Source organism: Physcomitrium patens, chromosome 20, assembly GCF_059467195.1.
Source record: "Physcomitrium patens ecotype Gransden chromosome 20, ASM5946719v1, whole genome shotgun sequence".
Classification (NCBI taxonomy): domain Eukaryota; kingdom Viridiplantae; phylum Streptophyta; class Bryopsida; order Funariales; family Funariaceae; genus Physcomitrium; species Physcomitrium patens.
In genome coordinates, this window is record NC_143429.1 from 12890193 (window position 1) to 12906737 (window position 16545).

Below are 16545 nucleotides of genomic sequence, written 5' to 3' on the forward strand. Positions count from 1 at the left end.
TACAATCTATGAGAATATTTTTTTTCATGGTAATGTGAAAACCACACTAAAAACTCGTTTCAATGTATGTTTCACACAATGATATGCTGAAAATAAACGGCAATGTTATCATGTATTAGTGCTCACCCACAAAATTATTGAAAACGAAAAAAAAAATAAAATAAATAAATAATACTGATGCACCACATGCCAACAAACCATTGGTAGTCATGGCTTAACTGGTACAGTTTAAATAACTTTAAAAAAACAAGGTTAAACCAAATATAAGATTTTATTTTAAGTTTACAACTTTTGCATCATTAATTTAGCATTATAATACAATAACTGTATTTTATCATATATAGATATATATATATATATATATATATATACAGATAGATAGATAGATAGATAGATAGATATATAATTTTCTAACATTGGATGCCCTTGCTTTGTTTTAAGAATGATATTTTTTGTTTGAAAAATAAAAATACACACATACTTACACACACCATTTTTAAAAATATAGTACAACTAATTGCATAATCCAACTTTAAAAATCGCATAGTTTGGATTTGTGAATTTCTTTTAGATTCTTTATAATAGAATAAAATAATTACAAAAAAATTAAAAAGTTAAATTTTTATTTTATTTCACCAAAGTATTATCAAAATTATTTTTATTATTTATTTTTTAGTTTATTATTGCAAATGTTGTGAGAAATGATAACAAAGTAATTCTTTAAAGATATTATTAGTCATATAGACATATATAGATATATAAATAAATATATATATATATATATATATATATATTGCTAATGCTACCACAAGCTGCCACATTCATATTCTACAATATCTTTGAACTTATCTTTATAATCAAAATTTTAAACCAATAAATGAATAAATAAAATAGAATACACAATAGTTGCAACTTTGTATGTATAGAAAGACATAGAGACTGTTAAATTGATCCAAACATTTACTAAATATATCCACCCATCCTAATTATCATCAAATATTCTCCACTTCTAGATTTGTATTGATTGAAAACCAATAAAAAAATAAAAAATAAAATAAAAATGATTGGATATGCAACTAATGATGATAAGTGGATCAATTTATTCTCAATAAGCTAGTAGTTTATAATATTCAAAAATTAATTACAAGTGAATGAAGTTTATCATTAAAAGTTTGGTTTTAAAGATATAGTTGGTTAAAAATATATATATTACAGTCATTAATTTTATTATATACATTAATTTGAAATGTATATATTAATTTGAAACACATATATTGATATTTAAAAAAATTAATATATAAAAAAATTAATCTTATTTTTCATTGTATCATCAAAAATATTATTGTTTTTAGAGGTCTTGTGAATTCATTTATAAACACCAATATTCTGGTGTTTAAACTCCTTAAAATCAAAGACATGTTTCTAATAATTTTTGGCATATTATTTATAATAAATATTCAAACTTGAGATGAATTCCACTCAATTAACATTTTAGATTTAATGAACACCAATCAACTTACAACAATCCATCTCTAAACTTCAAGTCCTTTGCAATATACACCATTTATTTGATCTATGAACTTCCAATAACAAACCAACTTTGGACTCTTGAGATAAACAACAAAATTTATATATATATATATATATATATATATTACATAATTTAAAGTAGTACATCAATTAAATATAAAATAATATCTATTAATAAATATTGGTTAATTCTCTCTTTCTCTCTCTCTAGAGAATTGCTAAAGCCACACCTCCATATTGATAAAACCACACCCCAAAAGGTGTTGTGGTTGCTTGCACTACGATGCTTTTTAGGATTACACTTCATAATTCTTTTTTGGACACTTTGGAGAAGGTTGATCAATAAAGCGACTTGCATTTGGGCGGATGAAGCATTAGAAGTGAGGATTTAGTGTGTATGCACAAGTTTAAAGTGATAAAGAAAAAGTAGGATTAGACATAAGTAAAGAGTGGCAAGGGAGAGCTAAAGTAAACACAAGTGTAGAGCAATAGGAGAGGAGAGCACTTGAAGAGTGGGAGTTGAGGGGAGAGTAGGAGTGTATCCATGTGGGGTGTGGCTCTAACAATATAGAGGTCTTGCTTCAGCAACTCCTTGTATATATATATATATATATATATATCTGAATGAATTTCATACCTTGAAATAATACACATACACAGAGTGAGATAAGATTCATTAGTGATTTTAATTGCATACACATACACAGAGTGAGATAAGATTCATTACTGATTTTAATTGTTATTACAGAATGGTTGACACTACAAGTTCAACGTTCATTGATAGAGAATGGCAGAGAGTGTGAATGAAAAGGACCATCAGCCACTTTATGATGGAAGTTGATTAAGGGGCCCTAAGCTTGTTTAGCACTGCGATTAGCAGGGAAGGTGAAGCAGCCATTAGAACGCCATGAGAGCGTAGGTTGTGGAAGGAGAGAACGCCTACGGGAAGAGGGGCTGCGATACTGCTGCAGCGCCTGTCTTCGTTTGTATATTGGACTTCGGCTATGGCGGCTATGGCTATCTCAGTGTTGCCAATCGTGTCCGGTCTTCTGCCGTGCCTTGTTCTGCGCGTGATCGAGGGACAATCTCGGCGAGACATTTGCAATCTGAGCTCGGCTTTGTGTCCCGTCTCGGAGTCGCTTCAATTTGAGAGGTCTCAAGCTTGGTGTAGGACCAAAGTGAAGGAGTCCTCGAGGAGGTCTAGGAGGGTTGATGCTCGTGTAGTGATGGCGCAGGCCAATTCTGCGATGGAGAAGTCTCCAGCGAAGAAGCAAGTGCTGGTGCCTGTGGCGAACGGCACCGAGGAGATGGAGGCCGTGATTGTGATCGATGTTCTGCGGCGAGCTGGTGCGGCGGTGACGGTTGCATCCGTGGAAGAGGGAAAGCTCGTCAATGCTTCGCGGGGTGTGAATCTGTTGGCGGATTGTTTGATATCGGAATGCGAGGGAGTGGAGTATGATCTTGTGGTGTTGCCTGGTGGAATGCCTGGTGCTGAGAGGTTTCGGGATTCACAGGTTTTGAAGAGGATCACGGTGAAACAGTCGCAGGAGAAGCGGATGTTTGCTGCAATTTGCGCTGCTCCAGTGGTTGCGCTTCAATCTTGGGGGCTTTTGGCGGGGCTCAATGCTACTTGCCATCCTGGATTTGCAGTAAAGTTGGAGGATAAGTCATCAGTGGGGGGCAGAGTGGTGAGAGATGGTGCATTGACGACCAGCCGTGCTCCTGGTACTGCGTTCGAGTTTGCGTTGGCTCTCATTGAGCAGCTTTATGGTCCTGAGAGCGTGCCCGCAGTGGCTGATCCAATGGTACTTCCATCGCATGACGGTATTGTTTCTGCGGCTTTGAAATTTAATGATGAGGATTGGACGACGTCGTCGATCCCTCGGGTGCTGGTTCCAGTTGCAAATGGTTCAGAAGAGATGGAGGTGGTCATAATCGTGGATATTTTGCGGAGAGCCGGTGCGGAAGTCGTTGTAGCTTCTGTGGAAAGTGAGACTACCATCAAGGCTTCCCGTAACGTGCAGCTCGTGGCTGATACTCTTGTCTCTGAGATTGTTCAGACCAAGTTCGATCTAGTTGTATTACCTGGAGGCATGCCTGGCGCAACTCGCCTTCAAGAATCGGAAGAGTTGTCGAAAATTTTGAATCAACAAGTTGAAAGTGGACGCTGCTATGGTGCAATTTGTGCCGCACCTGCCGTGGTTCTTGAAGCAAATGGATTATTAAATGGAAAGAAGGCAACGAGTCATCCAGCATTTTCTAGTATTTTGAAAGATCAGAGTGCCGTGGAAGGTCGGGTGGTGATCGATGGGCGCCTGATCACTAGCAGAGGCCCTGGAACTGCGATGGAATTTACTCTCAATATAGTGGAAAAGCTCTTTAGCCGCAGCAAAGCTCAGGAGGTAGCTGAACCAATGGTCTTCAATTACGTTTGAAATTACATGTTTTGTAGTAGACATTGTGGCTGAGCCATGCTTTGAATCGTTTAGAATTCAGATGCCTTCATTGCTGCAATTTTGATTAGTGCGAATTTCATCCGAGTGAGGAAAGTTTTGCATGCAGTGGTGCGTGTTGCAAACCACCGCTGGCGAATTCCGCTCACTGGGTATGTAACTAACTCTTAGAAGTTGAGAATCTCTTGCGCTATACCATTAAGATGGGAGGCTATTACTGTTCTTGTGCTGGCGAACATTCAAAAAAGTAACGTAGGTTTGTAGTGGGTAAATTGAACTATATCCTATGATTTTTGCTCTTAAAAATTGTTACATAAAATTACGGATCCGATCTGAGTAATTCTAAATTCAGACATATCAGAAGTAAAGTATATCAACAACGAATAACATCACTTAATAATTGTTTTAGAACCGCACTTCGGAGGGACTTTGAACACATCTTTGCTCGAATTTTGGAAAATTGCCTCATATGAGGTATGACCTAAATTACATAAATTGTAAATTGTAAAGATGGAGATATGACCTGATTTTGGAAAATTTATAGATTCAGAACAGAGGTATGACGTGAATCTATCCCTTTAGCACCATATAGAATCTCTTATATAAAACAGATCAGAGGGGACAAATGCATTGGATAAACAATAGGAGACAATTTTTTTGATTCATTGTATGTTTCATTGTCTTTGTCAAAAGTGAACCAAAAATTGAGTTAACATAGGGCTTTAACAAAACTAAGTTAATGTTGATCATATCAAAAGATTGGCAAAGCTATTAGAGAGGACGAATTTCATGTAACAATTGTTGTTGCTTGCACATTTGATTATGTGGCACCAAGCACATTTATATTGATTTGTATGAAGGTCTAGAATATGCATTTTGCATTGTAGAATGTAATTGAGGGTTATAAGTGCGGTTTGCAATTGGATCAAAAAAAAGAAAACATCAACCTTAATCTTATCACTAAGTTGTTAGTTATATGACAACTTCTAATTTCACAATGGATTGAATCTAAATGCAAAAAGTCATAATTAGCTTGCTAGAAGATAAGTAGAATTGCTATCCAAAGTAAATTAATTGAACAAGTATTTATGTTTTTTAATTGCTATTCAAATTTGCATTTCTTCATCAAATGATTCTTAAAGAGAAGTAGCTATTTGATTCTAGATTCATAAATGCCATTTAGAGACTAAAATTATCACAAGATCTACAATACTAATATTGTAATTAAGATATATCAATCTTATAATTAAAGCATCTTATAAGAAGTAGATATATGTTTGTATTTTGTAGCTATCCTATCTACCTTAATGGCTTTTAAGACAATTTTTTAATTACATTGGAAGTCTAAGAACAAATTGCAGAATTTCCACCTATTGATAATTTACTTGAGAAGCTTATTATTTCAATGATTTTAGTTTTTCTAGATGTTAAAGCTTACATTTTCACAATATTGTTTCTTTACTTCTTCTTCTAGAGTTGGTTATTTCAATCATATGTGACACCTTTGTAAAAAAGGTTTAATTTCACATACTACATCAATGAAGTTATGACATTCCAAGAACTTGATTAATTTTTTGGATTTATAGATGTACTTTGATTTTAATCTATATTTTTATGAAATGTAGTGTAAAACCTTATGAGACATTTATTTTGGCAAATATCTTCTAAGATTGTGTCATTGTTAGAAATGATATATACTAGACCTATTTATGCTTCAATGCTTATAGCTCTATGTATCATAGAAGTGAGTCGTCCCTACTACTAATCTTGATAATATATAGCTAATATAGTATAATTTCTTCAATTATATATATTATAAGAGTTATTGTAGAAGTCGTAAATCATGGGTTCATGCCTATTTCAAAGACCTTATTGTAGGTCTATTTAGGATAATTATTTTGCAAAGAAGTTGTTTCATATCTAAATCAAATGGAGTCACAACCTCATCCTAGCAAGGCACAAGGTATGAGTTATGAGGGAAGAAGGGTGATATGTGTTGGATTTTGTAAGGTGCATACTTGACTCCGATCTTTAACTATGAAAATACAAATGAAGATGAGACACAATCCAACACATAGACTAGCGGTGCAACAAAAAGAATATATGCAATGGAGAGTGAGGGGTGTGCAATTGGCAATTGCACTACATAGTGTGTTGCTGCCAATAGCAGCCACAAAATGTGCCTTGCAACTAATCAGATTCTTGAGATTCCATGATAATGTCAAAAGTTCAGCTAGTTTTTATATAAAACAATTCAAGAGAGAGATTTACACATGGAATAAACAAGAAACAAAATTCCTCTATAATTTGTTATATGCCTCATTATTTTGATCAAAATATTTTATCAAAAATAAACCATAAGTTGAAATCATAGGGCCTTAACAAAACCAAGTTAATGTTAATTGTATCAAAAGATTGATAAAGCTATTGGAAGACAAATCATGTTATAACAACAATTGTTGTTGGCACATTTAGTTATGTAGCACCAGATATATTTATATTGACATGCATAAAGATCCAAAATTTGCATTTTGCATTGTGGTATGTAATTGAGGAATATTATGAGTTGCAGTATGCTATTTACTAAGGAAGACATTTATAATGCTTTATGATGGACCAATGCATCATCCTATATTTTTGTATATTCATATCAGGTTCCACAACAATAAGCATTAAGAGCTATAGAGAGAGAATAGTTTTTTTAGAAATTCAATTATCATAGAAGAAGTCCTAGAATTGTTGTGCATTTTACTCCTCTTTACACAACTTTTTGGATTACATTTTGATGCCTTATCTAATCTTTTACTAATGAAGAAGTATGCTACTACTATGCAACAGGCTTTGTATATGCAAAAATAAGACCTTATTGTGCAATTCTTAAAGAAATAGTCTTTTGCTTTGATATGTTCAATGTCTATTCATATCATAAAGGGATGAGTGCATGCTTTGTAATATATTATTCTAGGTATGGATTTTAGTCATGAACAAATAGAGGATAAGTGGTGTATGAATATAGTAGCTCTTTCAACTTTGCCATGATACTACTATATAAAACACAACATGCTAGCACATGCTTAATCTTTTTCAAAGAGCTTGATATGTTTTCCTCTTACTTTTAAAGCAACATAGCAAGTTGCAACACATTTTGATAAGTATCAAAGTGAAGAAGCAATAAAAGACATTGTAGAATTTAAAACTAAGAGTGGCTTTGAACTTCGAGTTGAAACAACTTCTTCTCTTCCATTAAGGGGCAAGAAACCACCACCAAATCAAATGCCAAGTAAGAAAATGAATAAAACTATTCAACTTATTGGAGAGCTTCTTTTCAAACTTGATCCTAAATCTTTAGAAGAGAAGCAAAAAACTAAAGAGAAGGTATCTTTGTTTAATTTGGATTTGATTTTGACAATAGTAAAAAACCTTTAATTGCTTAAGAACCTTAAATATAATGAGGTTTATAAGGTCAATGCATCTTTTATTTAAATAGGATGCCTTTGGAAAGATGGATTAACAAGTGAAGTAGTGGAATATGGTATGGTTGTCTTAGACATCAAACTACAAAAAAAAAAACCTTATAGAAGTTGCAAAATTAGAGGAATTATAATAGACAGTGGATGAAGTGATAGTAGATTCATGCACCATAGGGTACACACATGCAAGCATTTTAAAATTCACCATGCATTGTAATTTTGTCTATGAAATTATACAAAGAGAATGTTAAACAAAAAAAATGTTAAGATATAGTGTAATTATAATTTAAAAATTCAAACCACTAGAAGAATGCTTAGTTATTAGGAATTGGATGTGCAAAGTAGGTAGTAAAAAAAATATTAAAATTGATTCAAGACCAAATTATTTCTAAATCTTTTAAATAATAGGAAGCAAATCTTTGCAACATGAATTATAAAAAAGATTATTAAATACAAAGAGGTTCTTCCAAGTGGAAGAGTTGTCCATATGGAGACCACTAATTTTTCACAAAATTAGTATAATGATAGAGTAAATTAGAATAATTTTGCAATCTCTAATTCACTTTTGTGGACAAATCGAGTTGTAAGACTTAACTATGGAAGAATGGTTAACATCAATTCCAATTGATGTTATCAAGTGAAGCTTAACTTGTGCTGTTGTTACAGAAATATGTTGAAGTTAATATATATATTTTTCTTTTGAAATTTAAAATTCCCTTTTCACATTATCCATGAGCTTAGAGTAATTTTTTTTGCAAAGAAGCTCCAAAATAGATTCTTCTATAGTTAGTAGACTCAAATATCATACTTGTGATGATGATGCTCCATGTCCTACTCACAAAAGAATAAACAATGTTGGTCAACTTTTTTTGGGGTTGGATAGGGGTTTTGATGACGTGGATCACTTCTTTTTATTATGATTTTTTGAAACCATCTCACATGTAATTTGTCATAAATCAATTGTTCTAAATATGATACCATGGCAACTCTAAAATAACCCAAGTATGTGTTATTAACAACCACATTCATAATATATATGTATACAAATATGCATACTTATACATACCTAAAAGCTCAATCCTACAACATTGTTTCATTATTATTGTTATTGGAGATGTACCCAATCTCTCCTATAAAACATTTTCACATATTTCTGTAACAACAGCACAGGTTCAGCCAGTTTAATATATATGCACCAGCAGCATGGACACTGGGACTGAGAAAATATCCTGCGTGACTGAGAATTGGACTGCTGAGCTCTTGAACCAGGCCCAAGGACACATATGATACTATATAAAAGAAAGTTCAATCACTGGCTAGGGTTGGCGGAGGAGTGATGTTCTTCCACACCCAGGTGTCTCGATGATTGCTGCTTTAATTAGTTCGTCATGAATTGGAAAGCAACTACTGAATTGGCGTAAGAACGACCGACCGAGCGACCGACCAAGGTGATTATGGTCATAGCCCAGATTACCATGATGCTCCATTGTTGAATAATGAACACAAATTACATCTGCTTCCGGTGAGTACATTACATTCAACTGACATGAGCTCAAAATTTCAACAATGTAACGTTGCCTCGTTCGACTGATGCAATGTTTCCGACATGAAAGTGCGTAGACCTTGACTGAAAGCATTCACAGCATCGCCCTAGATTTGTAAACTTGCTTACATTTTTCATACCTAGTGAAATCTTACTGCAATCCTAGAGACTAAGTGGGCATTATGAGTCATCAAATCCCATCAAGTACTCAGCGCCACCATGCAATCACTGATGCACATTGTTTTAAAGATTGCTTCGGCAGCAAATGCCTAAGAACCGTCACCCGGTCTGTCTGCAACCGAACAAGCCAAGAGTTGGCCAAAACCAGTGAAATCTACCCACTTCAAATCGCCACCCGTCATTGATCATGGCGCACTTTCAAAAGGTTGCTTGATCTTCTCAAGAGCGGATCCAGAAACCTATCAGTTGAGAACAAAATCGGCTCAGGGAGATCAATATGTTGTTCATGCCCATACTAGTGGGCTGTACACAGGTACTTGGCACCATTCTAGGATGATTCGGATATCTCATTAAGCTGTTATGAAACCCCAAATGGAAACTCTTGCAAAGATGATTTCGAGACGAAGAACTTCTTCAACTGTCACTTCTCAACTAAAGAGGGAGGTCGGAACATTCACAACACGAAAATGCAACAAGTGTAACATCCTCCTGCTACTTTGGAAGAACATACCTGTCGAAAGCTGTAATGGGTTCCTGCAGAAACCGACTTCCGTCACGAATGGTGGATGAAGCCTTGTGTGCAAAATATGCGTTCCAGATCTATGGTGCTTACAGGTTTCTTCCATTTATGTCATATTTTCGTCATTGTTCGGATTCCATGACGGGTCAACAACCGTTGAAGGTCTGATGGACCACGTATTACAGACCCCTTGGATCACCTGGATGAGTTCTCTGACCTGGAAAGGCTTACAAGCATATGCATCCATGCCCGCACTCAGGCACTTGTCTTTGTAGCCTTGAATCGCATGAGCGGTCAGGCCAATGATGGGCTTGTGGGGATAGTTATGCTTCTCTTCAATTTCCCTAATTTTTCTGGTTGCTTGCAATCCATCAAGCACTGGCATCTGCAATGAAGCAGCAACTTGGCGATCAGAAACAAAGAGGCAACATCTTTCGACGACTGTTTCCAATTCATTTTGTAATACTTAACTTCGTGAGTAGACTGGCGCTCAAGGAAGCAACAGTGTTTCTCTAGGATAATACAGTGAAATGGAAACGATATAAACCCAGTCAATTGGGAGGAACACGGAGAAAACAGAGAAGAGAATGGGACCAAACCTGGACATCCATCAAGATAATATCATAACCATTTCGATCCCGCTCTAAAGCATCCAGGCATTGTTGGCCATCGGATACTACGTCCACCTCCGTTCCAAACTTCTTGAGCTGCTGACATGCAACCTTCTGGTTCACAATATTATCCTCTGCAAGCAAGATTTTCATACCTCGAAGTGACGCTTCGAAATTAGGGTCAAGCTGCGCATTTGGGCTCCACTCGAACTTCTTTGGAAAACTAGAAGATTTGGTGGGAGGAGGGGTTGTTTCATTTTCCATTGCCATAGACTGTAAAACACCAACAGCTACGCTGTTACACCTGCCTTTCTGCCTGCAATGCCACCAGAGAATACCAAAATTAGAGCCTTGGTGATATGTAGGATGAAAGAAGCTGAAATCTTACTTGAACTCTAGATTCATCTGTGCTGGAACGCTTAGTGACTGAACAGAAAAGTCTTAAGCCAAAGTTGTAAATTACAGTACTGCGTGCCTGAGGTTGCTGTAAAAAGGCTTGTCCAGCTTTTGGAAAAGATCACCATCTGCTCTCTTTGAAGAAACTTCGTGCGGTATCTTTACACTCCCAGATGGTGGATTTTTACTATGGGAATCCTGAGACAATTGTTTTTGTGAGGTCATGTGATTTGTTTCGAAGATAGATTGTGATGGCTGGTTTTCTTTTCTATTGCTCTGAAATGTTTGCTCTCTTTCTAGCTTGCCTTCATCTCTGCTCTTCATACTTTCACTATGTCCAGCTAGGTCGAATTGAGCAATAAAGTAGAACGTGCTGCCTTTCCCTGGCTCACTTTCTAGCCATATGCGACCACCCATCATTTGCACCAGCCTGACAGTTCAATGATCACAATAACAAATGCAACTCTCGTCAGCAGCTAACTCTTTCAAAGAGGTTTTGGTGATAAAGCCCAAGTGGATACATAATTAATCTCAAGCGCAATAGATAGAAGGAACCTGGGACTTTAATTTTTACCTGCAACCACGACATGGGGTACTTACCGTTCTACAATACTAAGGCCCAAGCCTGTTCCTCCATAGAGCCTAGTAGTTGAGCTGTCCGCTTGAGAGAAGGCTTTGAAGACCTCTTTCTGTTTCTCCTTGCTTATTCCAATCCCTGTGTCTTGCACTGCAAACAGCAAGCTCACCCTATCGTCTTTCTTTACCGTTGCGGAATTTGAACATCGACTGATTTCACCATCGGTAGCAAATATCTCACTGATATCGATAACATGATGACTGTCGTTCGTTTGGGGTTCTTCCGCTGCGGTTGGCTCTCTGGAACTGCTTTTCTTTTTCAGAGTAGCACTTGAAGTTCTCTCAAGAGGGCCAGTCCCAGTATAAACCTTCGCTGTAAGTGAGACGGATCCTTCATGAGTGAACTTAATCGCATTACCAACTGCCATGGATGATATAAATGTGAGTTTGAAATCAATAATAGGCGGAGTAACATATTACATATTGAAACTCAACGAATGCTTTATGAAATAATCTTAATTTACATCCTCCGATAGAAAGGTGCTCAGGTCGAAACCACATATAGTCAAAATAGAATGTTGTGAGAAGAAAGAGGTAAAAAATAAGTACCTAAATTGATAAGACATTGCTGTAATCTGGCCGCATCGCCCACCAAATGTTCTGGGACATTCTCATCTATTTCCCATGAAAGCTGCAACTGTTTTTGATTTGCTCTGACCTGAAAAAGAAATAAAGGGAAAAAAAAAGAGCACCTGATCAACTTATACAAACAACGACTTCCCTTAAAAGTATTTGTTCTGTAACAATAACAAGCTGGAATAGAATTCCAAAAAGAATCCCGTATGAATAAATCAGATTCAATTAAGGTGGCAATTAAAAGCGCCACCTACTTCCAAAAATTAGTATTTTGATCAGAAAGACCGACACAAACAACTCATACCAAAGCAATTGGATTGGCCTAAATAGCACACACTTCACTTGCAGATCTTTCTCAAGTTCAGGATGTGGGTGCCCATAAAACTAACGTCTCAATCAAGAAGTCACCTGGAGCATTTTGATTGTAGACGACACAGTGTCAAAGACGCTAAATTCAATACGTTCAAGCTCTACACGACCAGCTTCAATCTTTGCCAAGTCCAGAATTGCGTTGACAATGTGAAGCAGACAATCAGCTGACTGTGACACTGTCTCTAAATGCTCGCGCTGCTCATCAGTCAAATCCGTCTCAAGAGCAAGTGAGGCCATTCCAATTATTCCATGTATAGGAGTCCTGGCAACCAGTGAGACGCAGTTAGGCCACAGCAGTACAAACTAACTGATTCACAATGCTCCTTAATGGTAGAGTTTATAAAGCGTCTCTAATATATATGCTAATTTCCGAATTTAGGTCGAACATTAAATTGTGTTAACAAGATGATTCACCTGATTTCATGACTCATATTCGCGAGAAACTCAGACTTAGCCCGACTAGCCTCCTCGGCAGCAGCTTGTGACACTTGTAAAGATCTGTTGGTCCGTTCCAATTCTAGAGTTCGTGCACGCACCTACGGCCAGTAACTGGAATCAAAACCGATATAAATAATAAAGAGACACAATTCACTACACTGATGAATAATTTCACGCTCTCAAGAAGCTGATGGGAGGATCATTATTTTTGTGTAAGTAAAAGCGAAGTACCTGATCTTCAAGAGTACTGTTCATTTCGTTCAGCTCAAGTTCCATACCCTTCCGATCGTGTAAAATTGCAGCCAAAGTAATAGCCACCACCGCTAGAACGCACACAAACATTTGCACCTATTGCATGGAATTGAGCACATGAGCAAATAGGTAGTTAAATGAATGCAGCATGCGTTATGGAAAGTGAAACATCGCAAGAAAACATTCCCTATTAGATTCATTTAATGTGGAAAAAGGATCATCCACTTTAAGGCACTAAATCAAATACTATTTACCTGTAAAAGGGAGTGATTGTCATTCGGACTGTACAATGGCCCTTTATGGTCAGCTGTGCCTGCGCTAGCGATGATAGCAACGACGAGGACTGCAAGAGGAACCCCAATTCGATTAAATCGGAAGGAAGCCCAGATGACGACTGGAAACACCAAGTAAGAGAGTCTTTGAACGGCGTCGGTGTCATGAATTCCCTATGATATCATCCAGAAATGGTGTAAGAGAAGTCATTATGGCGCATTGAGGAACAGGTATAGCTGGCATTGTGCTCAGGGAGACCATGACCAAGGTTAAAGAATGTACCATGTTAAAAAATATGACCAACGAGAGCACAATGAGAACCACGAAGAGAACTATGCACTCTGAGAGTTTCAAGACAAATCTTTGCAGAGAACACACTTGACGAGCCTTTCGGAAACGGCGAGGTGTAAGGTCTGAAGATTGCTGAAACCTGCTAAAGAACGAACAAACGATATTAGAAACCTTTCAACATTTTCATTGGGTCACGAAATCAGACAGCTAATCTGATGAGATATTGATTTGGATACAGTCATAAAAAAATGAAATGACGAAAGAAAATGTGGTCAAACTAGGGCTTCGTTCTAAAATTAAAATACTTCTTTTTGCTTCTACAAGTCCCATCTGAACTATATCTTTGACCAAATTCGGATTCTGAAAAGGAGATGGGATCGCAATTTATTAAGCTAAACCTGGCCAAACTTCTTCTCTCATATATAAGCGCTTCCTCCAAGTTGGAGCCACTTCCTTCTTCCAACCTAATAAGGGAGCTTGAACTATCTCCACCTGAATAGAACTTTCGCCTTCTCTCCAGGACCCAGTTATTCCAACAGCATTTCCAGGTTTCTATTCTCTCCTTCAGAAGAATATTTCTCTTCCTTGCCAACGACCTATTTCTATATGTTAAAGTTTCCAAATCATTAGCACCGTCTCTGCCCAGAGTATTAGAATCAGAGAGGAGCTCGTAAGTCACTGTTTCCGCTCTCCTGCCCTTGACAAGACTATCTTGAAGTTTCTCAGAGCCGTTCCACGGCAATAAAGGTATCCCACTGTGCACACTGCGCTGTACCACTTTACTTTCCACCTCCCTTGACGAGAGGATCCCGTCTTCAAATTCAACATAAGGTTGAGACTCTTCATCCCTCCGATTCAACTCAACATAAGGGCTGACCTCCCTCTGCTGACCCCAAATTGGCAACATGTCGGGATGCAAAGCATTCCACAAGTGAAGAATACATGGAGCTACACAGAGAATAGCCGATAGGTCCCCAAGTACCCAGGTTGACCAAACTATCAACAACTTGTCCCATCCCACAAGGTTGAAGACGAAAAGAGAAACTGCATTGCAGGATCCACAAATGAAGCTCACAAGTGGTACCACCATGAATAGCCACATCGCATCGTGCAAAGTATCCACTGTTAGTGCTCCCTTTTTTACCTCCTGCAAAATAATGGGATTACAGTCAAATAGATGGATTTGAAGTACAACCCTCAAAAAGAATTCACACGGCATCATGGAAATAAATAAAAATGGATATGAATTGAACTAAGTTTCCCTCAATAATGAACGGTTTTCCCATAAGGTACCAGTAACACACCGTACTTTAATAACACTGAAAAATCGTAAAGAAAACACCCAAAGAAATTCCCTATGCTCAGTTTAGAACAATGTGTAATCCGTACCTGGGGAGGCAAGATGACACGGCCGTTCTTCCATTTCAATGGATGATTGAGCAACCAGCCACACAACACAGATTCAAGGCTTGAAAAAGCAGCTCCGACAAAGATAAAAGGTAGGTAATTCTTAGCCTTGTGGGCATGCAAGTACCAGAAATTGATAGCTACATTGCCCCAAAATCCACCAATCCATACGTGATAACCAAATATCAACACAAGCGCTACCATGAGACCCGACGGAGCCCAGATGGGGGACGAAGCCGAGCCAGCCACCAACGACAAAGTGCCGGACAGCCTCCCCATCCCAACATACAGGCATGCAGCGGCGAAATTCACAAGCAAACTTCTCCTCGTGAAGAATGCCATTGTCATCCTCAATCATCATGCCCTTCCCACGATGCTGCTGCTCCTGCTCCTCCACCTCCTCCTCCACACCCTTTCCTTCCCCTTCACTTCCCCAACAGACTACCATCAAGCCCTCATCTTTTTTCCTCTAATCCCCTTCCTTCCTTCTCGATCAATCAACCCTCCATAACGTCACCGCTCGATCAGCCTACAATCCACCATCATCTTGCTCACACAGTCACACCCCAGCTCCTTAGCAATCAACGCCAACCCATCAACCCCTAATTCCCTACACTCCACCCCATCACCTACTCCCAAACACACCCAACACTCAACCAAAAACCAAAATCTCCCATCCAAACCTCACCCCAAACTTCGAAAGTTGCGCTTCTCTCCCCGTCACGAACTATAATGGATCTGCTTTTGAAAATTCCCAAGAAGCTTGAGAAGCTATTGATCTCCGAGCCTGCGAAGAAAAGCGAATAGCGATGGGCTGCAGCAAGCACAGCATGAACACGATGAGCTCAAACCGAAGCCACCGAGACCCAGCAAACGGAAACGGGGCTTTCGGCCGTGCCGTGACGCACCATAACGTGACACAACGCGACGCGTCTATGAGCGAGACCCACGCGAGAGAACCGACCCCATTGATCCGCGGCAATGCCAGCTCGACAAATTAGACGCGGGGTTCTGGTGGCGGAAGCCAATAACGGCGTGGCAGCTCAGCCACGAGTATAGCTCCTTGTCGGATCTGTCCACGTCTCAATGACCACCACCGGGAGCGTCGGTCATGGGAAGGGCACTTTGCCACTTAGGTCAAAATAGGTCGTAGTTTGCAAACGTGGCGATTCCTTGTTTGCTCCCATATAAAGGAAAAAGCGAGATACCGTGCCCCCCCAATTCTTCTCGTTTAATCATTATTTTGTAAAAATAGTAATTTTGTAGGATTGAATACTATATGTGCTTTGTCAGGGGGAAAAAACTTACTACCAGGGTAAACTAAAGTAAAAAATCGTTCGTAGAAAGTTGTAAACCTCTGAGATTTTTTTTAATCATCTGCGTGTACCATCCATCCAAAATTTTACATTGGCTAGGATTTATGTACATCTATATATATATATGTGTGTGTGTGTGTGTTTTTTAAATATGTATTAAAGTACTAATTTTATGTTTTTGCAAATTTTGTAGTGTGAATTCTTGTGACCTATCAGGCAAAAAAGATAAACTATTACTATCTCACAAACAAACAATTTTCCAATCCTAATATGCAATACAT

The 16545-nt window shown here is 37.8% G+C and overlaps 2 protein-coding genes across 4 annotated transcripts; one reads left to right on the forward strand and one right to left on the reverse strand.

The window, feature by feature from the left end:
• The first annotated feature begins 2406 nt into the window (after positions 1-2406).
• LOC112273660 (protein DJ-1 homolog A) lies at positions 2407-4176 on the forward strand. Its single transcript, XM_024502682.3, has one exon. The coding sequence runs from the start codon at positions 2535-2537 to the stop codon at positions 3963-3965; it is 1431 nt and encodes a 476-aa protein (XP_024358450.1). The 5' UTR covers positions 2407-2534; the 3' UTR covers positions 3966-4176.
• A 4835-nt stretch (positions 4177-9011) lies between these two features.
• LOC112273260 (uncharacterized) lies at positions 9012-15799 on the reverse strand. 3 transcript variants are annotated; one of them, XM_024501782.3, is made up of 13 exons: positions 14931-15799; positions 13940-14688; positions 13533-13680; positions 13232-13423; positions 12957-13073; positions 12702-12823; positions 12324-12549; positions 11889-11997; positions 11304-11700; positions 10783-11133; positions 10296-10623; positions 9688-10081; positions 9012-9415 (listed from the first exon to the last, which is right to left on the reverse strand). In XM_024501782.3, exons 1-12 carry the CDS (start codon positions 15294-15296, stop codon positions 9803-9805), a joined length of 3384 nt encoding a protein of 1127 aa, XP_024357550.1. In that variant the 5' UTR covers positions 15297-15799; the 3' UTR covers positions 9012-9415; positions 9688-9802. The 3 variants fall into 3 exon arrangements, with proteins under 3 accessions (XP_024357550.1, XP_024357549.1, XP_024357551.1); XM_024501781.3 differs by having other exon boundaries at positions 10771-11133; XM_024501783.3 differs by having other exon boundaries at positions 10771-11133; positions 11304-11652; positions 14931-15624.
• Between the last annotated feature and the right edge of the window lie 746 nt (positions 15800-16545).